Genomic DNA, 27,320 nt, shown 5'->3' on the forward strand with positions numbered 1-27,320 from the left:
GCTTGATAGAATTTTAATGGCAGAACTGCCTCTGAATATGGCCTTCAGCAAAACTGAAAACTCTTCCGTACCAAGTTTAAAAAACTTGGACTTCATCATCCTTCTTTTGACTTAACGAATGAGTACAGGAAGAAATAAATAATGTTTTACTTACAACAGCACAATGGCCTGCAATTTTGCATTACAGAGGCAGATTATGCCAAGGCATGGACTGTAAATTTATAGTAGTAAAAATGCAATACTAACAAAATAATTTTTTAAAATGAATTAATAGCTTTAAACAGGAAGCCTAAATTAATTAGTTTTTAACTATAATCTTTATGTGGTAAAATTTCAAAGGTTGCTGAAAGAGAAAAAAATATTTAAGTTATAACTTTTTTATTTCCTTTCCCCATACAGGGACAAGACACATTGCAAAGATGACTTTGAACTCCCTACCTGTCTTTCTGTTATTGATTAGTGGCATTTTTTGCCAGTATGACTATGGTCCTGCAGATGATTACGGTTATGATCCTTTTGGGCCATCCTCAGCAGTCTGTGCCCCAGAATGTAATTGTCCTTTAAGCTACCCTACTGCCATGTATTGTGACAATCTTAAACTGAAAACCATTCCGATTGTACCAAGTGGAATAAAATACCTTTATCTTCGAAACAATATGATTGAGGGTATTGAAGAAAACACCTTTGATAATGTAACAGACCTACAGTGGCTGATCCTAGATCACAACCATTTGGAAAATTCAAAAATTAAGGGAAGGGTCTTCTCTAAACTAAAGCATCTGAAGAAACTTCACATTAACTACAACAATTTAACTGAAGCTGTTGGACCACTCCCCAAAACTCTGGATGACCTGCAATTAAGTCACAACAAGATCACAAAAGTCAATCCTGGTGCACTTGAGGGGCTGGTGAACCTGACTGTCATTCACCTCCAGAACAACCAGCTGAAAGCAGATTCTATTTCTGGGGCTTTTAAAGGCCTGAATTCACTTTTGTATCTTGACTTAAGCTTCAATCGTCTTACAAAGCTTCCAACAGGACTGCCACACTCCTTACTAATGCTGTATTTTGATAATAATCAAATCTCCAATGTTCCCGATGAGTACTTCCAAGGTTTTAAAACCCTGCAATATTTGCGTCTATCCCACAATAAATTAACAGATTCTGGAATACCAGGCAATGTCTTCAATATCACATCACTGGTTGAGTTGGATCTCTCCTTTAATCAGCTGAAGAGCATCCCAACTGTCAGTGAGAACCTCGAAAACTTCTACCTCCAAGTCAACAAAATTAACAGTGAGTTAAATTTGCGTATTTTCATTAATATTTACCACAGTCTAGACACTGATGGTCAATGTAAGTATCTGAAATGGCAGTACAACCAGTTTGAAGAAATGGTACTGATTAGACTGTTAGCACTCTGAATCTTGTACACATTAAAGTTAAAAAGCAGACATTTATCTGATAGCTACTCAAATAAACCTTAAAGGGAGAAATTTCTGTTTTCATACTAATGTGGGTATTGTCAGTCGAATTCTTATTCTTTCATGGAAATTGAAGTAACTTCATAGAAGCCAATGGGGTTTTCTTACTCAAATGAGGAAAAAAACAGTGGGAAAATTTGATCAGTGTGGAAGATATTCAGAATTCATAAGTCAGCAAAAAAAGACAGATATCAGCTGAGGAACTGACCATAGTATGTGTAACTTTTACAGAAGGCTGGTAGTGAAAGTGTTGGAGGGAGTAGAGAGGGAGAAGATAACAAATTCATAAGCTATCAGGCACAAGGCACCGTGAAAGAGATACAGCTAAGTAGCTTTTTTCTCCTTTCTCCCTTCTCTCAAGCAGCATCCCTCCAAACCCATCTTGAAATCCAAAGAACTGCTCCTTTTGCTTTTTAATTTCCATTTCCCACATGTCATATGATCAGGTGGCAAGCTTGTCTCCATTCAAACATGATGTGAAAAAATTTTCCTTCTGAAGTCAATAAATGTCACATCTTGCATGAGATCATGGAGGTTTCCACTGAGACAGGGCTTTTATGAGGCTGTCCTAACCCTGGGGTGGGAAAAAGGTGCTGGGGAGCTGGAGAGACCTCACCTTCATGTCAGAGGCTCTCCAGCTGCAGCTCTGTCAGCCATGGTCCCTGATGCACAGGCTCACTTGTCAAACATAACAGTGTTTCTGCTTAAGGACTTGCATCATCTTGCTAGCTGCCATAAAGCTGGCATAAAATCATAAAACCATAAAACCTTCTCTTCTGCTTTGCCAGCTTGTATCCATCAGAGGTTTAGGCTGTCAATGTTAGATATTTCATATATAACAAACTCCATACAGACATAGACTTTAAAGCCAAATATTTTGGTGCTGATTTTACCAGACAGAGAGCAAGACCTTTTGAAATGTTTTGTGTTTACTACACTTCACATTTTCCTCAACACTATGATTTTTTTTCCTATTACATCTCAGTTCCTCATTTTGATGAGGGAAAACATTAAGTTAATGCTTCCTACCTGAGGCACCATGTACAGCAACCTGTAGAGCTCTATTAGATACTGTCCTTCTCCTAAAAGAGCTAACAAAGATGAAGTTTCATATCTCATGAGCTATATGAGGCAATTTCCCTGCTTAGAATGGTTGTTCTGAGCCTTCTGCAAGATGCCCAGGTACCAAGTTTGTTTCCAAGGACTTCTGAGCAATTGTGACAACAATTTAATTTTGTAATGAAAGATGTATTTCCAAAGTAATGGTCAGCAGCAGAGGGGGATGGTGTGAGGAGTGGGTGTGCACCAGCTACTGCTGCTTTGTCTTTGCTACCCTAGGGACTGATGCAAGAGAACTCTGATTTACTTGGTTTTGCCTAACCGTAACATCTAGCAGCCTTCAGTAACATTTTTTTTAATGAAGTACCAGACACAGAGTGATCAAAGCCTTTGCATTTCACTATTCATTATGCCTGACCTACAGCTGTGAGTGCTTAGTCTGTCTAAGAATTCAGTGGACTTTTGAGTATTTGAGCCTTCAAAAAATGACCAGTTTTTTCTTTTCTAGTAAAATATTGTAATTTGCCAGAGATTTGTGTAAGATTGACTACAAACAAGGCCAGCTTCCCTTCCATACCATGACCTGTGGTTAACATATACTGTGAGAGGGAGATTTCTGTATTAGGATTAATGATAATTCATTCTAAAGTGTATAATCTTTCAGATTAGGTTTACATAGTTTAAAGTTTTCACCTATGCAGAAACCTAAAATAAATATATTTCTCCAGAGTTCTTAATTTGCTACTGTCTTCCTTATCCTCAGGTACTTTCAGGCTATCAATTAACATTTATATTTGTCTAAGGAAGAGTAATCTGGTTCCAACCCTTGCGATATTACCAGAAAGAAAGGAAATATTTCTCCAAACTATTGTCCATGAGTTTAATCTCCAGATTGCTACAGTTATTATGCATTGCCTTTCATAAAAAAACTACCTGTTTGAGAATATCCTCATTTGAGTGGGAGGGGGACATGCATGTTCCTGAGTATTTTTTCCCCCAGATATTTCAAATATTCAGACAGCTTGTTAGCATATCAGAATGTCTTATGGCAACATACACATTTAGTGAGAAAATAATTGTTCAGATGAAAGTCCAATTTTCACCCAATCCTTATTCTTTTAGTGTCTGGCTCATGAATTCTGTGTCAGGAAACATGAATGCCACACTAGTGTCAAAATTCCATATACACTGACTCTGAACCTGAATATTGTAAATTCAGGAAGAGATTTTAACACCTGCAACACTAATAAGTGTAATAAAATCAGTAAGCTACTGATATATTTTATGCAATGGTACTCCAGTCTCACTGATTGCAGTTCCCATACAGATCATATAGGTAACAGCACATCAAGTGCATTCACGAGACTCACTTATCTTATTTCCTGGTGGTAGGCACTGCAATTAGAAAGCAAACATTTTTAATATGCTTCTAACAACTGACAATTTTATGAACTGTACAAAAAATTAATACCCAAACTATGCACCAAATAATGGAGCTAAATCCCACTGAAGTCCATCACAGAGTTCCTTTGACTTCTGAGAAGACTAGATCTGCATCCAAAGCAGTTTAAGTCTCATAGTCAGCACAACTGAGTATTTTGGTAAAACAGATACATTTTTTGGTTTACATGCATAAAGTTTACACCCTTTGAGCAGTTAAGCATCTACCCAACCTGTATAAGCATACCTTGTTTTTGCAACCAAATGTTAGTATTCATGCTCAGAAGTAACAACATGGAAAAGAACAAATAAGTAAATTCAGAAAGTCTTTAAATGTCTGTCTTCAATAAAAATATACTTACTGTGTTCTTTCTGAATGATAAGAAAATGGAAAAAAAAAATCTGTATTAGAATTCATGTTTATTTTAATCTTTAGAAATTACACCCACATTATCTGCAGAATACTGAATCTAAACAGCTAAAGCTATAGCCTGTAGGCCCAGCAAATGAGTTCAAAATCTCAGAAACTTATGTTTTTATTCAGCAAAAATCCACACTTCTAATTCTATAAACAACTTTCAGATTATCTGATCCTAATTCACAAGAATCATCAGTTCATATTGTGTATCTTGTGAATCATAAGAGTATCAGAATTGGTCTGCAGGATTAAAATTATACTATATTGCAATATGGACTGCCCAATGAATGTGTCATTACAGATGCATTTTATCTCTCACCCTTCCAAAAGATGACTGTACAATATCCAAAGTCTAGGAAATGGGTTTGGTTGCTTTAATCAAACTGGTGATCAAGATCTAACATTTGAAATATGTTTCCTTAATTCCTAGTCAAAACAACTTATTTTGTGAAAGATACACAAATCTTCACCCATTCTTCAGCATCATACCTCTGTGTCCAAAAAATAACCTAAGCTCTCATGCTTTAAAGAGTTGCCTGTTTAATCAATAATAGTAGAATATTTTAATGCCTGTTAACAATCCAATTGAAGTTAACACTGAGATATGAAAGACACTTCCGTCACTAAACATGATGTAGATCATCACATTTTCTTAGGTAGGTTAAATAGTCAAGCAGGAAAGATATATAAGTTAGTGTTTTCAAAAGTCCACGAATGACCTAAGACTTGTAGCTAAAATAGTATCCGATTTTGAGAATGCTACCTTGATTTCTCAGAAATTATGAGAGCTAGTCCTTTGCAACATAAAAGCAACTGAAATAACGAGATTTGTCCACATGCTGGTAAATGGGTTCATTAAAGGAGTCCCTTGAAATATTTCTGTGTGAATTTAATTGACATCAATGGCCTGAAGAAGAAAAAGCCCCTCAGACTGCTTCTTTAGTAGTGATGGAGCCTTTCAATAGACTAATCCACTGTCTGACTCAAAGGAAACACAGATGAGAATGAAGGACCCTCTTTGCAGCATAACACAGCATGGTATGCAGGGGACATCAGGTTTATTCAAACACATTTTCACTTGAGGATAGATCTTCTCTGCATGACAGAGGTGTATAATAGGTATATGTGTGTGCTTATGTATACTGAGCACAGAATTTCTCTGCTTCATGTAATTTCTAGCTCACAGTTAATACTGGTCACAAGATACAAGACATAGTTTTCCATTCAAGACCTGTTTAGTGTTATGTGAACCAAATACTTCATCTAAATAGAGGCAATACATATTGTTACATATAAAATAAAATAATCATTTTTATAAATGTTTTTACATCTATACTCACCTCTAATCATTCTGGAAAGGTACAACTACACAATTTAAATGTAAAACTGCTCTCTAACTCCAGCCCCAAATTTCATTTTGAAACTAGTAAATCAAAATGATAATATACAAACTAATGTTTGATGCAGACATCCACTGGACTACCTGTTCTTAAGAATAAGGCTGTATCACAATTTCAGCTTCTCCAGAAACTTTTTACTTCCTTCAGTATCTTACATAGCATGGTTTTACCCCTTCATTATAATGTACCCAGCATAACTGGTTCCTCCCTCTGCATCTTCCGTTTTACTGGTGAGTATTTTTAATTTTTTTTTCTAAATTCCATATAAAATCTGAAGTCTTAAAACTCAAATGTGTACTGAGAGCACACAGCACTTGAAAAACTTGGTCTTGAAATTCTGAACCTCTCACAACTAATGGAAAGAACCTCTCCTAACACAAGACCTTCAACTTCCGGTAAACTAATGGGGAATTACATCAACGGACATGCAAAATATTGAAAAATAGTAGAATAAATTTAAGGTCACAATTTCCAAATAAATTTTAAAAGCATAAAAATGATGGTTTGGTCTTATTCATCCTAATCATTCATGCTTTCTGTTCATGTTCCCTCTGTTTCAGAGTTTCCATTGAGCAGCTTCTGTAAGGTTGTTGGGCCAATGACCTATTCCAAGATCACACATTTGCGCCTGGATGGAAACAATATCACTCGGGCTGATCTGCCACAGGAGATGTACAACTGCCTTCGAGTGGCTGCTGAGATTTCACTGGAGTGAGATACCTGGGAGCATCCTTCTAGAGGCAGTAACTACAGGAATTACATCATGATAGCTCTTTAAAATTAGGATATGCCTTAAAACAAGTGTCAATCTGCACAATATCTATTCTGTTTGTTAATATTTACCATGCACTTGGCATACTTACCATGCACTTAAGGAAAGGTGTGCATATTTTTACAAAAGTATGTATTTAGAAAGCACAAGAATGACCACATGCAGTGCATAATATGACTACATCTGGCTTGGTAAGTTGATGAAAAGTACTCAACTTTATAGAAATCCATGTCCATGCATGCAATACATGGAAGTCAAGTGGGTTTTGTCAGTGTACTGAACAGTATGGGCTAGCCTTTGTAAATACAAGATTCCTCTCCAATCAATCCAACTTTCTTAATTATTCATGCCTTTTTTATATCGTTATCAATTACAAAGGAAAAATGATTTAACAATCTAAGAACAATTTAAAATGTATGAAAATATATTTTCAGAGCCCATAAAATTATTAAATTAATGGAACATTTGACAGATAACAGGGAAACAAACATTTTTCAGGTTAAAAATATGTTTACTCTTCTTTTTGTCATACTTTCATTTAAACTTTCATAGTAAGATTTTTATCCATTGCTGGTATAACTTTTATTTCAAAATAAGTCATATATACAAGTATTTTTATTCAATTACTTGCATGCTATTTTTAACCAGATTGTAGAAAATAAAACATAGCAAATAGTATTTTTGTTTGCATATCATTGTCAACTATGTTTCAGTCTTTTATAAATTGAAAAAAACCTTCAGGTTAAGACAAGATAATGTAAGCGATTCTATTATTATTAAAATTTACTGTAAGGTTAAATAAACTGTTTTCTCTACTTTTTAGTTTCAATGTTTGTCAACATGTAATTTAACATACTCCATTGCACTTTTGTTGGCCATTAAGTCAATGTCTTATGGAGTTTGCTATATGGGAGTCACAGCACTATGAGATAGTGCAAATTAATTTCTGAGCATTGTCAAAAGAACAATGAAATCTCTCAGAAGCCACAGACAATTAGTTAAATGCAGCCTTAGCTACCCATGATAGAGAGATAGTAGTATATTCTATCTGGGAATGAATAGTCCAAATATTGTCAACATCCTGGAACACACACTAAAATGTGTTAGTAACTGAGAGCCATAAATGACTTGCTTGCAAACACAGATCATCCCCTGGGTACTATTGTCTTTTCAACTACTAAACTATTAAACACTCAAACAGAAACTCTTCCAGTTTCTATAGCAAAAGCAGAAACTATCACCTCTGCAAAAAACTCCACACCAAACCATTTAGTTGGCACATTGCCAATTCCAGATGTTCAGAATCAATATGCAATCCACAAAGAAACCTGAGAATAAAACAAAAGGAGAGATGCAGGAGACAAGAGAAATATTTCTCTCCTCTTTTTGTCATTCTGGAATTCATAGGTGTTTGGGGTTTTTCAATCCACATACAGGAAGGACTGAAAGTAGCCTTTGTTACAAATAAAATAGAATTTTCATAGAAGAATAAAGTCTAAAGCCGGGGCTTTCTGAACACATCAGAGTGGGAATCCCTATGGAATAACATCTAGGCATTAAAACATAGGAGAAGAGGAAATACATGCATGCAAAAGAACCCAAAGAATAGAAAAAGATATGGGAAATATCATTCAACCATTTCCAGAGAGATTTTAACCCAACTGTCCCCTCCACAGTGCTCTTTTAGGCAGTGGAAGACTGCAATAAATCACAGGACTGAAGCATATGGTATATTCAGAAAGGCTCAGGGAAGAGACCCAGCATAGACAGAAAGGAGTAGGCTGAGGGAAGTTCTCTTTGCAGCCTTCCATCTTAGTGCCTCTGCACTGAACTTCCTTCTTGCTTTGTAACCTCAGTCTCTACAGTAATCAGTCTATGCTTGTTTGCAGTTGTACATATAAAATTCAGACTGCCTTTCTTAATGATGGTTTACCGTCTTGTTCCCAGTTTTCAAAATAATTTGGTTTATGTTAAGCAACTTCCTATTTATTCCCTTTCAGTAAAATGGAATGTTTGTGGATATGGATGAGACCTATTTATTCCCTTTCACTAGAATAAGCACTGATTCAGGGGTGAACAATGAAACGACAAGAAGGCAAAGGAAAAGTTGCAAAAAGAGAAATTCAGGCTGGACATACAAAGAAATTCTTCATAATAAGCATGTAAAGCACCGACACAGATTATCCAAGGAGGCTGTGGACTTTCCATCCTTGGAGATTTTCAGAACTTGCACAGGTAGTGCCCTGAGTAACTGATCTGTGAACTTAACCTTATTTCTGGAGGACACTGAACTAAGCAAGCTTCAGATATTCCTTCAAACTTATTTATAATTTCTGTGAATCTGTGGTTCTATGAATACTGGTAACCAATGGGGGAAAATATAAATTTTAATCAGCAGTCCTACAGCTGAAGAGTTTTGCACTAATTCACGTGGCAAATTTATTGTTTTAGGTTCCGGTCCATAATTCAGACTCCCATGATACTCACAAAATCAAAACATTTGGATATAGATTCCACAGACAAAAACTGTGGAAACTTTCCTTCAATGCCCAGATGTCTGCAGCTGGCTTGTGCTCCCATTTTGACACTTGTGAGCTACTGAGTGCAGGCAGTAAAGGCAGAGATCTACCTCATCTGTCTCCCATGTGTGACAGCACTGGCAAAGATGCTTAGATGTCTACACAAAGTATGAGAAACAGTCTTATGAGCTACCTTCCAAATGGACAGAGTGCTCATGGGGGACATTTTGGTTGTGAACTTTTTTGCAGATTTAGACATTGGATAAAAGATGCTCAGTTTGTCAGAAAATAACTTATTCAGTAAGCTATGTAGCTTTAATGGATAAATATCTCTTAAACCTTTTCTACTTAGTGTAAAAAGTTCAACACTCATTTGCACAGAGAATGAAAAGGAGTGCTAAACCTATATTTTAGGCCACTCATCCTGAATGTAGGAATGTCAAATTCAAGTGCCTGGGCAAATGATCGGTTCTTTATGCAATGCAAAACAGCTTTAAAAGAAGCGGCACTTTTACTCATCCTCTTGCAGCTTATCAGATAAAGTTGTGGTTGTGAGCTAAACAGGAAATAATTGTGTCCATACCTCTACGTGCTGGAACCACCAGAAGGCTCCCACCAGTCCTCTCTGAGATGTGACCTGCATGAAGTGCTCAACTGGAAGAGTTTAGAGGTGAGACTGAATTGCTCAAGGCTGTGCTTACCAAATCACATAAACACTTTGCCCTGAAGACTTCACTTTGGATACTTTAAGTGGTCCTCAATTTGGTAGCTTTTGTGGATCCTTATGGTTCTAACAGTTTTCTGTCAGCATCTCTATCCCTTCATCAATGTATATGAAGCTATAGGCATATAATAAGGAACTGAGGATTTCAGTGGGCAGCAGTGTATCTGAAAAATTGTGTATTGCTGCTCTTAGATGTTATAAAGCGTGATTCTTTGTGCATGTAATCTCATCTGCATGTTTAGGAGGGGTTATCATTTCAGAATTTAAAAACTTAATCTGCAGATAACACAGCATTTATAACTAGTCTTGATTACCCGAGTAATTAAGTATAATCCCTCTTATGCAGTGCTTCTGTGGTACAGAATACTTTTGTATTCTGAAATTGTTAAATAAAAGCTGGAAAAAAGTCTTAATTAGAAGGCAGTGAAGAAATAAGAAAGTATATGAAAGGAGAAATGTTATTTACAGTCCAGATGACAGTGTGGGAGCACAAGGATTTGGTCAAATGCACCTGACTCCTGAACAAGTGGAAAGCTTTATTTTGGAAAAAGTACTACTGCTCTGGCAAAAGAGGGCAAATCAAATCCACCTCAAAAGGAAAGATATAAAGGATTATGGAGTTTTTAATTCCCTCTAAGAAAGCCATCTTCAGCGACAATTTGAACAACAGTGTCTAAATCTGTTGTTATGAGCTGTTTAAAAATATATTGAAATGTTCATGACAAAAAATTCCTACATAGTTTAAAATAGTTTTTAAGTGCTGACTATACCTTCTCTCAGATCTGGTTGTAATAGTTAAACAACCATAAAATCATTCTGATTAGCACACAGACCATGACTTCATAGTTGCAGAGATTGCTACTGTAGTATCTCAGCAGTGGAGGTTGGAAAAATCACCTAAATATTTTCTCAGAATCTGGCCCTAGAAATGTTTTGGTTTGGTTTGGTTTTTTTTGTTCCCTGAAGGGACAGGGGAAAGGAAACAATGTTTGGTTATCAATGTGAATTGTAGCACATTTCTTTGTCGCATCTTAATAATACAGAATTTGCTGATTTTAGGCTTCTCCCCTTCATCAGATATGCAAAACATGACACATCTCATAGCTTTTGAGGAGCTGTTTGCTGGGTCCACCTCTAGGCATAGCTGCACTGCTTGTAAGGCAGATAATAAGCACTTTCTTACTACACAGATGGATTTCTTGCTGGGGCTGCTGCACCAGCACTCAGCAGAGAAAGACTTTGCTGTGTCACTGACCTGGAGAGCTGGCCATGCCAGGAGCTCCATGCTAGTACGGAGGTTACAGCCCTCATTATCCTTCCTAGTGCAGCTCAGTCAGGTCTCGTACTGCTCAGTTTGCACAAGGGTTTATGGCTACAGAGGTGACTGAGTTAACACATAGTTTTTGAACCTGCAAAGAGAATGGGCTGTTACATTTAACTACGTGGGCAGCTACGCTGTGTAACAGAGTATTTTTATCTTTATCCGTTGTCTCCTAGCATGCAGTAAAAGTATGCAAAACAGCAGTGTTATCTGGTCAATCTGACTAGAGCACATATTCCAAAAATTACAGAGACATTGAAAGAATACATTGAATAATACCTGTAAAAATATGTTTCTATTGAAGTTGATGCTTTTATTGAAACATGCATAAGACTTCAGACAGAAGTACTGGAAGTCTTAAGAAATTTCATGCCTTATAAACCAATTTAATAATAGGTTGTTCTCAAGATAAACAAGGCCAAGTGCTTGGCCAAGAGAAAAAATTCCTTTTTTATCAACTTTCCAGTATCTCATAGCGTGCATCTGTAATCCATTTGGTTCTGTAGACCCATTTTCAAACTAGATAAACAAATGTTTCCTGAATTTCGTATGTAGACTTCATCATTATGACCACTTTACTGCCAAAAAACTAAGCAGTAAGACTAATAAATTCTCTAAATTATGTGCAATGTCATATCGATTTCAAGAATTTGTGATTTCACATGTCAAAATGAGATGTGTTTATGTAGATTCCTATGTTTAAGTAAGAAAAGTCACCCCCTGCAGTATTTTTATTCCCACCCTAGACTCAAAAGGATGACAGGTATGTTGTTCCTAATAAAGAAACCACAGTTCTGAGGTAAGGTGTATATTATATACACAACACAGAGAGGAACAACATTTATCTTTGAGATTCACAGCAGCCACCATAATGAGTGGGCAATCATCTGAAATAAGACGAGGCAATGCTGGAGCACAGACCTGACTGTTTAGGGCCTATGGAGTGCTGCATGGTCCCTTGGATAGAGATGGATGCATGAATTCTCCCTGGAGCAGGGTTCCAGAGCTGTTTCCAAAGAAAAAAGTGGTGTCAGCACCAAAATGCTGGGTGTTGAAGACTTTAATATGTAGTATAAAGACTTAGATTCAACATGTTCCTTCTGAAGTGATAATTAGCAACTGGAGTACTCATGGTGAGTGAGATTCTAGCTTCAAGTCAGGACTCTGGAAGAAAACTTGAGTACTCTTCTAAATGCCAACTCTCAAAAATTAGGACCAACCTGATAGTTTAAGAAAAAAAAAAAGATCACATGTTCTAGTGTTTAATTTCAGTATTTCCCAAAGAGTATCTGCATTAAAAATTAGTCTAAGAATACTACAACTAATGGAAAATGAAATAAGGATTAGGTTTTCATACTACTTATGCCATTTGGCTTTTTTTTTTAAATTTTAAAAAAGGACCTGAACCTTGAATTTCTCATCTGGCAGAATAACTATAGCAGAGTTTTATTATAAGGGAACTAAAATATTTTTTGTATTAAGTTTTGAAAGCACTTTCTTAGGAAAGCCTTGTCATTTATTTTAAAGGACAGATCTTTCTATAAGTCTAAGCTTCTCAGAATTCATCATTCTATTGTGGCAATCTAAAATGAAGATAAATTCAAATATTCTTGGACTTCTTTAACAACAGAACAAAGTAAAAGAACAAAAGTAAAACTAACACCTCACAGACTGTTTTCACTATCTTTATCCTGTCTTAGAATATTTAATTCATGATGTCTTACTTTTCAAAACTGCAGATCTACAAAATGGGCATTGGATGACTAATTCATGTTTTAATTTACCATTAGATGCCTGGAAAATATTAGTCATCTAAATAGCCACATGCAGGCCCAAGAACTCAATGTATGTTTGTAATCGATAAATGCATGATAGATGTTTAATTTAAGATATGTTTAGTTTATATAGTTGTACATCTAGTATTTTAAAATTTGGGTTCCTAGGTGGGATTGATTTGGTACAGTGTTGAAATTGTTGAGGGCATGAAAACAAATAAAGGTAAGAGACTGACAGCCACATTTACATAGTACGTAAACTAAACCTAGCTAGCCAAGATAAATACCAGATCTTGGCGTTGTGTCATGGAACATTTACAGCGTCACAGTGGTAAAGAACTTAAAATAGAGAGAGAAAGAGAACAGACAGCCAAAAAACTCCTTAATGAAGCATATTCAGGAGAGCACTATATTTCCCGTAAAAGCTGAGCTCTTTTCCATAGTTATTTTGTTCTGAAATGTGTTGCTCTGCAAGGAACTCTTTAAGCAGAGCTACTCAGTTCTCACTGTGGTTTTCACAAGGGAGTGAAGGTGTGCAGAAAGTAAATTACTAAAATTTTTTTCAGGACTTTTAGAATATGATCTCATCTTCTTAAATCTTATATAAACAAGAGCTCAGGTGACATTTACATTTTACAAATTAAGCCGGTTCAACTATTCTCTAGGGTTCCTTTAAACAATGTCTCCTCATCTAACCTGAAAGTTCCCCAGGTAAACTCCCTATACTTTAGCTGCCTGCATATGCACAGAGGTGCCTGCTTAAATAAAAGATGCAATTTCTTCCACTGAGAGGTCCATGTAGGCAATTTTAGTCTTCTAGGAGAGATGCAGAGTTCCTTCTTCTAAATCTGTCTTTTTTGTTTGCGGGTTTTTTTTCTTTTCTTTTTTCTTTTCTTTTTTTTTTTGTTGTTCTTGTTGTTGTTTGGTTGGTTTTTGTGGGTTTTTGTTTTGTTTCTTTAGTTTAGTTTTGTTTTTCATCAGGAGTGATGTAGACTAAAATGGGTTCATAGGAGCAGAGTCTGGAACATCTGTGCTACCCCTTTTGATCCATCTGCACTGTCTTTTGGGCTGGCCTGAAGGGCTCACTCATCTGCTTTATTTTAGACTCTTTGGTCTTGCCGACTTTTTGTGGCTCCTTTTTAAAAGAAGTAGCAGATATTATTAATTGGGATATATCACTGTATGGTGATCAGGGAACTGTTTGGAAATCTTTTTGGAAATCAGAGTTTTGTCTTTCCAACTCTGAGTAAAACTCAGAGCTGCCTACTCTCCGTTTCAAGTGGCAATGCAAAAAAGAGAGATTACCACTAGAAGCCAATCTTCAGAAGTGAAAGAGGCAGACTGAATAATGAGTAAATATGAACAGTATGGGCTGCATGGCTGTCTGGAGTCATATACCAGTAGAATATATGGTGAAGGGTACATAAACTGGACTTAATCTCATTCACGTTTTGAATCATCACCTTTTCTCTAGTCACGAGGAAGCAAATTTAAAAGCATGCTTCAGACAAACTGATTGTCCTTTGGAGCAAGACACCTAGCATTTTAGTAAAGTAGTACCCAAATTAGACACACTGGATTGCAGCCTTTGCTAAACTGAGCAATCTGCAGGCCTTGTGAATTAGCTCTACTTGCAGCATATGCTTGGATTTACTGGTGATGAACTATACACATGCTTGATGTTTAACAGACTTGACTTTGTATTAAATCTGAGACATATGGCAGCCATTACTGAAAGAAAGCAATGCATTTTTTCATCATCAGCAACTTTGACACTGAAACAGAACAACAGCTCTTACAGCACTCCCAGCTGTCCATATCTTCTCCCAATGGGTTGTTCTAATCTTTTTAGCTCTTTTAGTCTCTCTCAAGCTTGTAGGTTGTCTAGTCTCGAGCATGTACTTCATCCAGCTTAAGGAGATGTTACCACCCTCTGCAGTTGTTGGTGCTCCTCAATTTTTGATTTTTTTTTTTTTAATATAGATTCTCTTATTACATTGAGTAACAACATGGATTGCCAGGAGACACATGGAGAAATATTCTGTAGTAGCTTGAGACATCTTCCTCTAACTAGAATGCTATCAACAGTATCTTTTAAAAGGTCTCCAAAATTCACAAAGCAGGCATTCACAGTATTTTTACTGAAATAATTTTTCCATTTCCTTTTATTATTATGCAAATATTTTGGATACTGTTACTTTCTGGGAGATTGACCGTGATCTCAGGAGCACTTTGTGTTTCACCTATATTTTCCTTAGATTGCTCAACTTCACAAATTTAAAATGGCCTCATTAACACAAAACTCTTAGCTCTGTCTTACTGACAATAAGGCCCTGGAAAGATCTCAGGTTGGATACTTAAAACAAAAACCCTCCCAAACCATTAGTCATTTTTGAAAATTTTGGCTGTGGTGTTTTATTAGTCTATAAAACTTTATCACCATATATTGCACCCTTTAAATAATACATAGTAACACCAGATGATGAAGGACTGAACAAAACAAATGCATGACAGAGAATTTGCGTGTAATATTGAGGGTTTCATGGAAAGCTGTCTTTCTGCAAAGTCTGCTTGGACACCCAAGCAATCATTTGTTCCTGCAGAGATATTTCCAAAACTTTTGAGTGCATGTGAGAATACATACTACAAACATCACACTACATTCTTTCCTGCTTTTTGTTTACATCAGAAGAAATGAAAATTCACATTACTGAGAAAGTTAGCAAATCTTTTTGCTGTTTTCTTCTCCTAGTGAAGAACTGCTTCTTTGAATGGGATGGCAGAGTATGTGTTTGATAAGGATCAAATATCTAGCCTCCAAATCCACAAAGGGCAGACTCTAATGTGCATCTCCCTTGCTGAACAGTAGTAGTTCATGCAAAGAGTCCCACTGCCTGTCACAAGGTAATCAGCAAGTCCCTCCCAGTGACTTCTTTGATAACATAACAAACATCTGCACATGATTAGCAGGTTAAAGGGTAAATTAAGACCCCCATGAAGCATAAGATAAATCAATCTTTCTTTTTTTTGTTACATATGCAGCATCTGGCAACTTACATTTAAGTGTGTCACAACAGATAGCTGTCACCGAGACTCAAAATTTTAAATCTTTCAGCGCAACATTCATGAAGGTCTCGGCTCCTTCTTTAATGGTGAACAGACCTCAATGCCTCCATACCCTCTCTGCACCCTCTGTGAAGATTTAGCACAAATTCAAACCAATTTTATGTTGCACTGCTTGACTCTCTCAAGAATCACAGACACACTTTTCATGGCGAAGCCTCCTTAAATCATTCACAGCTGAACACAGAACTATTTTAACCTTCACACAGTGGTGCCTCTGCTCCTTCTCACCTCTCCTTTGTGGACTTCATATGAAAAGCCTCCTCGTCATTAGTACGTGGCACCACATCTGCTGCAGGAGGTCAAAAGCAAAGTTGTAAGGCCTAGGTGTTTAAACTTATAATGAGAAGGTTAATATATTACATCTAATTTTTGTGCTTATAATTAGTACTTCTGCTTAAAGCTAGAAACTTTATTTTTAGGCATAAATCTAAATTATTTTCATGTAATTCATCTTAGTATGCATGAATGAATCAATTTTATACCTGGCCTATAAGAAAGCCCTAATAATCTCTAAGAGATGTTGAAGGGGCTGGAGTTCTATCAAAGTGAAGCATGTAAGCACCTGTTTTATTTTTAAGCACATACTTAAGCCATGTAAAATTAATGGTAGTAATGATGCTTTTTTTCCTAAACAAAAAATTAAGATAGTACAAACATACACCTATGAACAAAATTTTATTACATGTTTATCATTAACCTTGCTGAAGTCAGTGGAAACTGTCTATGCAGTTAAAGGTTGCTTTCCTTTTTTGATTCCTTATCTTTTTGTCTACTCTGGTTCTAAACTTCTTTTAAGAGATTCTTAGTTCAGGAAGCAAAGTATTAAACATTGTGAAGTTGTTAGAAGTTTCATTATTAAAATAAATCAGATTAACCAGAATTAATATATAAATAAGTTTTATAACTAAAATAAACTCATAAAATGTACCAAGATATATTTTATGTTTTCAGCATTTTCGTTAGCTTTTTCCTTAATATACTTATGCTATTGTTCTAGCTTTGAACATGGCTAGCTTTCCTGATACTAAGTTGTTACATTAAGTTTGGACTACAAAAGAAAACAAAAATCCTCCAAAATACTTAATGTGAGAAATATGTGTCTATGGCTTGGACAGCAAGTTCGCTGGAAAGAGTTTACTTTTGATCAATGATAAAACAAGATAATTAATTGTTGCCTTGATAATTAGAAACAGACCTCACTGCTGGAGGCACTGGAGAGTATGATAACTTTGTAGAAAAACATATAAATATCTCTCTGAACAAAAAGGAAAAGGGATGGTTTAATCTATAGAGAAATGAAAATACATTATTAAAAAATTCTTAGCAAATGCTTTTGCTATCTTCTTTTCCTAATCAAGAATTACATCCTTAAATGGCATGGCAGCATCTGCATTTGATAAAAATCAAATAAAACACTTCCGTAGAAACAGATGGCACTGTTTTTAATTCTTTGTGGCCAGTTCAGGTATTATGAGAATGCATTATGATATAAGCGAGCTTTGTATGTAAAACATCTTTTGACAAAAATTTAGAAAAAAGGTACCTTCTGTGTTACCTGTTTCATCTAGACCAATTCCTCTCATCTGCTAAAACACAAAAATCAAATGCCTTCAGCTCTGTGGCTGCTTGATATTAAAGTCAGGATTTCCTGTCTTTTCCTCCCTAGGTGCTGAGGTGCCTTAGTTATTTTAGGGGTTAAAAGCTGTAGCCACTGATGCGTATATATTAGGCTGTATTCATAGAACACGGCTTGTAGCCTGACTCAAGCTATTACAGTCTAACAACAGTGACCAATAGAAAGCGAAGATCATCCAAGAACGCTGAGGTAAGCCTAAACTCTAAAGCAATGTCAAATTAGAGACAATAGCTAATAAGGTGTGTATGGTAATACATCTGGGAATGCTAGCATGCACTTCAAGTTTTATATGCTATTAATTCTTAGGAGGACAGGAAGCAAACAGAGCGGTTAGCAGCCAAAAGCTGTGAATTTACAGTGATTTCTAACTGGCTTCAGATAGCTCCCGGAACTTGACTAACAAGGTAAATTACTTTATGTTTCTTTTTAAAACTGTTATTAAGGTTATGAATATTTACACAGTGAGAAGGTGTCATTTCACTGTGTAAATTAGAGATCTTGTTCTTTAGTTATATTTTATTTGTCCTTTTTTGGAATGCTCCCAGATAGCAGTTTCTGAGGCTGGAAGATCTGTAGGATATTGCACTTGTTACTGCTAATAACAATGCTGAAAACAATTAAATGACAACATATCATATACAGCAACTTAACTGAGCTCTTAACTTTATTGGTGCATAAATCCTGGTGCATGAGAGAATTTGCTCTTCATTTAAACACTATTTTTGCCAAACTAACCTCCTAATTTTGACCAGAAAATTCAGTTATCAGTCTTTTTCCTCTGCTTTGCAAAATGCTGCTTGTCTTCATCAGAAAGCAAGCAAGATAATAAAGTTTGTGAAGTACTGTTTTTGTGTTACACAAATATTTCCTGCTGGAGTAAACTGTCAGTGACGATTTTGTTCATCATTTAATGGTGGAAGAGGCTAAACAAAGCAAATAATTAAGTAGGTAAAATATATACAAGATGCATAAGTGCGTGCGATATAATTTGGTTAGGACTCAGTTTTTGTGCAATTTAGATCAGGCATATGTTTTGGCTCCTTGCTTTAGAGAAGAAAATTTATAATTTTGGATATAAGAGAGTGAATGAGGAGGGGAATGGATTACTCAGACATATTCCCTCTAAGCTTTTTAAGAACATGCCCAACAAACAGCTGTTAAAACACTCTTTGATCTTTCACTGTTCTGTGATGATAAAAGACTAGAAAATCTGATCCAGATGCCATTATAATTTAAGAGAGGGGAAAAACAGAAAAAGGGGTATGATTAATTTTGAAAGGAAGAACACTGAGTACAGTAGTATTTATATCATCATATTGTAGATAGCTTTATTGAAGATGATAAATTATATTAACTAGTTTATAGCTCTGTACAGGAAAACTTTAAAAATTAATAAGGAGCACTGACTTCATGTCAGAAAAATGGTCTGTATTTTTAGGTACTTTGAAATGACACTTGCATGAACGTCAGCTAAACCAGTAGTCAATGTGAAGTCTAAGTTGAATCAGGAAAATGTTCTCCAGCATATAGCACTGAATAGTTTATATAGATATTATATTACTATTCTGTTTTTCCTTAACATGCCATAAGTAATGCCATAGAGGATAGAATTTGGGTGCTTATAAAGGAAATGTTGTTTTCTATGTAATACTGCTTTGTTAATCTAGTGTGCTGTTAGAGACAACTGTTGAGACAGCTAATTGTTTTTCTCCCCTTCCAAGGCAAACAATGACTCTAAAAGTCTATACAAGCCTTTTGCTCTTATTCTTGGTCAATTCTGTGTGGGCTCGAACTGTGAGACAAGTTTATGATGAGCTGGATCCTGAGCATTGGTCTCACTACACTTCTGAGTGTCCACGAGAGTGTTTTTGTCCTCCTAGTTTCCCCAATGCATTGTACTGTGATAACAAAGGACTTAAAGAAATACCTGCAATCCCAGCAAGAATTTGGTACCTCTATCTTCAAAACAATCTAATTGAAACAGTTTCAGAGAAGCCTTTTGTAAATGCCACTCATCTGAGATGGATAAATCTGAACAAGAATAAGATTACCAACAGTGGAATTGAGAGTGGTGTGCTGAGCAAGTTGAAAAAGCTGCTTTACTTATTCCTTGAAGATAATGAATTGGAAGAGGTGCCTGCCCCATTACCAGTGGGCCTGGAACAGCTAAGACTGGCTAGAAACAAAATCTCCAGAATCCCAGAAGGAGTCTTCAACAACTTGGAAAACCTTACTATGTTAGATCTGCACCACAACAGTTTGTTGGACAGCGCTCTTCAAAGTGACACCTTTCAAGGACTCAATAATCTTATGCAACTCAACATAGCAAAAAATTCACTCAAGAAAATGCCTTTAAGTATTCCAGCTAACACACTGCAGCTGTTTTTGGACAACAACTCCATTGAAGTGATACCAGAAAACTACTTCAGTGCAATACCCAAAGTGACTTTCCTTAGGCTGAACTACAATAAACTATCTGATGATGGTATTCCTCCAAATGGGTTTAATGTTTCGTCTATTCTAGACCTACAGCTGTCTCACAATCAGCTCACTAAAATTCCACCAATCAATGCTCAACTCGAGCACCTTCACCTTGATCACAACAGAATCAAAAGTAAGTGTGTGTCATCAGTGTGGGATCTCACCACAACCTAAATATTTTTAGTTGTCTACTTAGCTACAAAAAATGCTCTTTGAAAGAGGTTAAAAATGTACTGTAGATTATAGGGAGATCAGCAAGATGACCTCACAGGTCAATTTTCAAGTCAGGTCTAAAATACGACAACCAAGATACGTGCATGGAATACCACATGTGAAATCTGTTCATATGCATACAGAAAAACAAACAAACAAACAACAAAGCAACAAAACAAACAACACTTTGCAAGCAGATCAGAAATATGAGTTGATTAAAGAGAATTTGTGCACTCACGTTTTGCTATATACATGCCAGTAACCATTTTGTGGGAACACGTTTCCCACAGAAAGGCCAGGAGTAAATAAGCAAGAAACAAGAATAAAAAAAGTGTATGCAACAAGTTAGGATAATCAATCCACATTTGTATGACTCAGATTTTTGAAGTTCCTGGGCAGCTTAGGGACTTCACTAAACTAACAGAGTTGCTGTATGCTCAGTTCTTCTGAGTATCTCACTGTCCATCTGAATTACATAGTAGGAGCTTAATATGAGGTATCCTTAAAAGAGAATAAAATGTTGGCTGTAGTTAACATGATCTGTTTTCAATATGACCAATTAGAATGTGGATATTGATTATTTCAGTCTTGAATATCCTCCTCATCTTTTGTTTACTGTGCACAAAATGCTGACACTTGGATTTACTCTTCATGAAAAATCTTTTCATTTATGTAGGCTTATCTCCAAAAATGTCTTCTACCATTTTCTACTTTGTCTAAACGAGACACGGTTTTGTACTCAAAGCAATTGAAACTTGTTGTCATGATATAGTTCTGTTTCTAGCGCTGCTCCCAGATTCATCCAGGCACAGCAAGGATGCAGTGTTTAGGATAACTGGGTAAAGTATTTGGTCAGTGAGTCCTGCAGACTTTAAATCCTTTGTTTCATGCCAGAAGCCAAAATCAAAGTGATGACTTGCTATCCATCATCACACAGAAGATAGCTAAGTCTCTAAATTTGTCTTCATCGCATGGTGATTTAATTAAATATATTGTTCCTTACTTCTATTTTGTGTCACTGTAGTTCACAAATATACTAAAAATAATAAACAAGGATATATCAAAGGAATATATCTATTAATAATTTAGGTTAATTCACTGCATTTTGCAAAACAAATATATGAAATTTTGTACAACTGGCACATATTCAAGGGGCCTGCGAGAAGTCTAGCAGCTAAGAGTTATAGTTTATGACGTATGTTGTTACTGTTCATATTTCATTGCCCACTGGTTACAAAGGGATTTATTTTAATTGCTTCACTGCAGGGCCTCAGGTGCAGAATTTATCTCCTGTCACTGTTATGTGGATACTAAACTGAGATAAACAGAATGTAACCTGTCCAGTTTAAGAAACACTTTGCATCTAGGTAGAGCATTTAAAGAGCTGCCAAATTGTCTTCCTTTTCTGAATAAGTTTGAAAAAGGTTAAACCCAAGAAAATCAACCTGTGTAGTATCTGCAAACTCAAGTCCCATTTGGCAATGACACTTGGGTAGCCATGAGCCTAAACCACAATAACTTTCCACAAGCTTTGTATTCCTTAATGCCTTTACCACTTTTCAAAAGTCATTACTACTTTAAGCACAACACTGCTCTTAATTAAAAAAGTTTTTAGTCTTAGAAAATACATATAAAGTAGTCAAATAGATGTTAAAACAGTAAGTCTGACACCTTAAATGAAATACAGGCATTACATAATGCACATTCTATCACATAGTGCAGTTGTTCAAGAGGTAAGGAATAAAGACATAAGTCTCCATGAGACACTGCTCTAATAGATATTATCTCAAAGGGTCTTTAGGATCACAAACAAGGAATGTACTTCTATCAGGCAAGAGTAATAAGATGTGGCATTAATTCTGCAGATATTTTCGTCTTCTTAAATGCAGGAAGTTTAAGATCAGACATTACTTTAAGGTAACCAAAGTAAAGGATTTGAAGGAAAAATAACTGTAAAAATCTGGTTTCTCCACAAAAGTCTTTCTGAAAGTTTACTTTTACCTGTGCAGTATCAGCCCTTTTTATAAAATTAATTTTCAGATAACTGTGCACACCTGACTATTGCTGCTTTATTTTCTCTTAGACGTTCATAGTTACACTGCTGGCATTGGAAGAGCTCAGACATCAAAATTTCTATGTAAATACTATTTGCCTGGTTTTTATTTTATGTTATTGTATAACATCAGTTCTTCATGTAAGTCCAAGGCCTTATTTCTTCAGAAACCATATATGAAGATATAAGGCAATATCCTGAAGCCCAGTGAAGTCAATGACAGCCTCATCACTGGTCTCAGTGCAACCAGGATTTTGTCTGTAGTCCCTTCCCCAAGGATCTCAATGCACAAAAGAAAAAGAGTACTTGACAGTTGGAAGTAAAATCAACATAAACCCCAAACTAATTATGGCTACAACAGATACACACCACACCTGTTCCATGGCATTTTAACACACATGTTTAAATATTTATTTATGAGATACGGATGCAAGACTCTGGGGAGATGTTGAATGATGGAAATGGGAGTATTAGAGGAAGCAAAAAGAGGCATTAAACAATGATGTAGCAAGCAAGCAAGGGTAAGCAGGTGCCATCAGTAAGTTCCCTCAGAGGAATACCAGGACACTGGCATAGCTCCTCCTCATTATTATGGAATATGTGTGAAGAAAGGGAGAAGTTCTTGGGCCAAGTAGCAATGCTAGTCTATCAGAATTCATTATATGATATCTGGAAAGAAATTACTGAGGTTACAGATCCTGATCTACTATCATACTCCTGCACTATAACTAGTACTGGCTTCTTTGCTAAAAGAGATAGGCTAATCCATGTCTGCTGCAGTTAAATTTTATATGAAAAGGAGAAAGGGAGTCCAACTATTTGAGTTGGACCACAGTGGGTGCAGCTAAAGGGTATAAGAATAGTATATAAATACTCTCACTCATATATGTCAGAACACATCTACCTTGGAGATCAACTTTCTAAATGTTTCTAAATTATGAATTTTACTGGAAAAGAAACAGGATCTTCTGTGGTTCTTCAGCAGACATACAGTATCAGTCATTAATGAGGACCTCTTCTGCAGTAATCCCCTACAGCAGCTCCAGAATCATTAAATATTATGCCACTTAACAATACCGTTGACAACAGGTGGGATTCATCTTGTTTGAATTAACCATCCCATATTTTGTATCTAGTTTGGGTTAATTCTACATACCACCTAGTCAGTTAATGGAAATAGATACACAATTGCAGAGGGAAAATCATCCCATCTTAAGGAGCTGTGAATCACTTTTTGGAAGTGTTCACCTCTCTCCAGAGTTCATAAACAGAATCTAAATGGTTTACTTAAACTGACACTTATTCTTTACATGGGTCAGCTTAGGTAGCGTGAGATGTCCCCATGTAAATGGATTGCCCTGTCCTTCCTGCTTAAGAAAAAATCTGCGATATACCCATAAATATGATTGCAAGCGAAGAGAGAGAGAGCCTTTTACTCCTCTGATAGTTTTTAGGTTTTACAATTTACTGTTTGTGGGAAGAGAACAATAAAAAACGCAAACCACTTCATACCACACATCATCAGGAAATTACTTCTTCATAGGTGGCCTGTGGCTCGGTAACTGCTGCCTCATTTTAAGGTTGGAGTAATTAACCCAGTGAAGACTAGTGCAGTGGGATAGTTTCTAGGCCAGAGAACACAGAGATTTAGAACACACGTGAAGAAGTCTTGTCTCTTAAGGACAGTAGTGCTCTTTGAAATCCTATGTGACCTGAAAAGGCAGATATTTTCTCCTACATAGCATTGACTCACTTGTAAAAGTTTTAATAATTACTTTCATAATAGAAGCTCACTCTCAAGCTTTCTGCTTCATAGCTTGATACATAAAAATAATTTTCAGCTTGCTTCTTCCAAGAATATCAAACCCTTTAAAAACATCAAATTTCACAACATAGGCAAAGATGTTTTTATAACACGGATATGAAAAAAGTTTTAAGCCTTGTCCAACTGGATCTATTTATATAGTGTCCATGACAAAGATAAAGCCTACCTGCAAGGTGCTGCAAACATCTGGGCAGTTCATCAGAGCAGAGTGATTTTTTTTCTTTTGGGAAAAAATCAAGTGGGTTTTTTTTCTGTCATAATGTTTAACCAGTTTTGGAGATTGTAATCAAAAGATCTGTGCATATTATCATTGCTAAATATAAGGGAAGAAAACATTTGATAGAAAGCTTTTCTTTTCCTATTTCTGCGGTGGTCAAAAAACTATGCTTAAAACTGTTTAACATAGACATTTTCTATTCAACTACTTTCTGCAGGTAGTCTGGGGCAAACAGGATGCTCAAGCAGTCAGACCAATCACTAAGTACTATAATTTGGTCAAAGTACTTTGACATCTTTGACAAACAAGCACCACTTCAGTTTTTTTCTAGAATAAGGCCATTTTGAAACTGAAATAGGGTAGCAGTAGCCTCATGGTTCAAGAACTGAAGACAAGATGTGAAAAACATTTTAGCCAAGTGACAGTGCAGAGGCAGTTTTGGGGAGACAATGTAAAGAGCCCAACCTATTCAATCCTTAAGAAAATGGGTAATGATTTAAGTCCTAGTTTCAAATTTTATTTGAACTAAAACAAGCTATGTGTGATTTATAAAGGATTTTAAGGACTTGTTTTCTTTCAGATTAGGATGAAAGATATCCCATTGCACAATTATACTTGCAATGAAAACCAACTGTATTGAAGAATTTGAGAGAACAGAAAACTGCAGATGTTAAAAGCTGCAGACACTATACAAAAAGCTCCTCTGATTAAATACTGTTATCATTTTTGAATGTGAGGAATATTATCAGCTAAAATTAATGTACTGTCATTGCAGTAAGATATTTAAAATCCCTCAGCATTAATCTTTTCCTGCTCTCTCTGAGGGCAAAGAGGTATTTCTCAATGAACAGTCACCCGGTAGTTGTATAAATTAGTTTCCTCTCTGTCAAAGATAAAATTACATACCTAGTGGCCTTTATTCATACTTGCAGCACATGAAATATGTGATTCACTGTTCTAGATTACATTATGTTAAGATGCTTTTTTGTTTGATGAAAAAAAGCAGTTAATTGTTAATTTGGCATTTTCCAACTCTGATAAGAGCAAGTGCCTTCCACACAAATACCTGTGGAAGCCTATTTTACTTGATTTCTAATCTTCATAAACCATTCCCATGGAAATTACCTAACATGTTGATCTACATTTTCAGGTGTCAATGGTACTCAGATGTGCCCAGTCTCCATTGCCATAGCAGAAGACTATGGTTTTTATGGCAACACTCCTCGCCTCCGCTACCTTCGTCTGGATGGAAATGAAATTCAACCTCCAATCCCATTGGACATCATGATATGTTTCCGGCTACTTCAAGCTGTTATCATATAATGATTTCAAAGCATCATTCTCGTGCTGTGAGAGTGCTAAGATACAAGTTTTGCTGGAATGAAACTTGTTCTAACTCATAAATCAAGAAGTAACAGCTTTATTTTGACCCTATTTTTTTCTTTGCTTGCATCTTTTCTACAGCTGAAGAGATTGTTCTTCATTCAGAAGCTATTTTGGATAGACATGAAATGTGCTAAAAAAATTAATTAAGAATTCCTAATACAAATGTGTTGAAAATCATCTGTGTAGGATCTCAAATATTCCAAAGCAAATTCTTGCCTATAATGTCTATCCTGTTAACATCAATGCTACAAATGATATTTTCCTAATTTTGTTACATAGTAACTAATATTTGAGCTAAATATATATGCTAGAAAAATTGTGAGTTGCATGACTACAAGTTATCAGAACTGCCCCAGTCTTTTTTAATATAGTGACTAATGGTGAACAAACACTTAACATGTAAATAACTCATAAATTGATGTCATCCTCTGAAGACTGATACTTTTAAGTCATGAAGTATGTGAGGCTCAAGGTCCAAAGCAATATGCTGCACATACATTGTTGTATGGATTCATTTAGTGTGTGATTTCAGAAATGGAATACACTGATCCAACTCAAATCCAGGGACAAGAGAACATGGGATGAAATCTTGGTTTATCAAAGTGCCAATTTTCTGCTGATTCATTCTTCAGTATTCCATTTCTAGTTTTGGCACCATTTCTTTTTGTAGCTTTGGGAAAGTCATTGAATATTTGGTTCATTTTAGCTTCCATACATATAAAAACAAGAGCATATTTCACAGACTAGGTACTTCACAAAAAATGGAATGGCTAGTTAATATAATGGTGATAAATAGAAAATTGAGATATATACTTCCTGCCTCCCCCTCAATTGTTTACTGAATAGCCAAATATTTGTATAGGAATTGTATCAGTGCAAGCAAATATAATCAACTCAGAGCAGTATTTAGCTATCTGCTGGCTCATATACACACACTTAATAACACTGGATTTTAAAGAAGTCCAGGTATTTAGAATACAGCACATTCACACTTCACTAACAAGGGAGATATCAGCGGGCATGTTTTTATAAAATCTGGTTGGGTTTTGTTTTGTTTCGTTTTTTTTTAATTTTTTTTGGTTTTTTTTGGTATAATAAGAAAGTATTGGCATTTCAATACACAACTTGAATATTAGAGTCAATTCTTCACTGGGAGAGTGTGACATTTTTATTTCTGATAGCACAACAGACTATCTAACAGTGATATTATTTTAGTCTTCTTGTATTTGTAGATAGAAGCAATTAGTTGCTTTTTGATGGCTTGCATCTATTTCTAACATTTTAAGACTGGCCTCAGTAACAAGTATTTAAAGACTATGCATGTGGTATAAAAGCAGATTTTTAAAAGGGTTGAGAACTGCAATTTCTAAAATTCAATCTCTTTTTATCTGAAAATCAGGCATTAATCTGCTCCAGTGCATTTGTGTAAACAGTCAAGTATAGATACCCAGTAAAGCAATATCTCATTCAG

The 27,320-nt window shown here is 35.8% G+C and overlaps 2 protein-coding genes across 2 annotated transcripts in view; both read left to right on the plus strand.

Moving 5' to 3' along the window:
• Nucleotides 1–7,388, plus strand: part of LUM (lumican) — a 10,394-nt gene extending 3,006 nt beyond the window's left edge. The window contains exons 2-3 of the mRNA XM_010178555.1: nucleotides 400–1,296; nucleotides 6,362–7,388. Coding sequence (XP_010176857.1) covers nucleotides 420–1,296; nucleotides 6,362–6,516 — 1,032 coding nt within the window. The 5' untranslated portion in view covers nucleotides 400–419 and the 3' untranslated portion in view covers nucleotides 6,517–7,388. The remainder of the gene's footprint in view (nucleotides 1–399; nucleotides 1,297–6,361) is intronic.
• Nucleotides 7,389–17,803: 10,415 nt separating this feature from the next.
• On the plus strand, nucleotides 17,804–25,803 carry KERA (keratocan). Its single transcript, XM_010178556.1, has 4 exons — nucleotides 17,804–17,863; nucleotides 17,984–18,078; nucleotides 19,396–20,288; nucleotides 25,614–25,803. Exons 3-4 carry the CDS (start codon nucleotides 19,403–19,405, stop codon nucleotides 25,784–25,786), a joined length of 1,059 nt encoding a protein of 352 aa, XP_010176858.1. The 5' UTR covers nucleotides 17,804–17,863; nucleotides 17,984–18,078; nucleotides 19,396–19,402; the 3' UTR covers nucleotides 25,787–25,803.
• Nucleotides 25,804–27,320: the final 1,517 nt, after the last annotated feature.

This window comes from Mesitornis unicolor, unplaced genomic scaffold, assembly GCF_000695765.1.
Source record: "Mesitornis unicolor isolate BGI_N332 unplaced genomic scaffold, ASM69576v1 scaffold8942, whole genome shotgun sequence".
Lineage (NCBI taxonomy): Eukaryota > Metazoa > Chordata > Aves > Mesitornithiformes > Mesitornithidae > Mesitornis > Mesitornis unicolor.

What these genes read in the sequence shown, in the direction of transcription:
- KERA (XM_010178556.1), top strand. Translation starts at nt 19,403, where the DNA reads ATGACTCTAAAAGTCTATACAAGCCTTTTGCTCTTATTCTTGGTCAAT. An exon ending in TGATCACAACAGAATCAAAA is followed by an intron (nt 20,289 to 25,613) that starts GTAAGTGTGTGT and finishes CTACATTTTCAG; the next exon opens with GTGTCAATGGTACTCAGATG.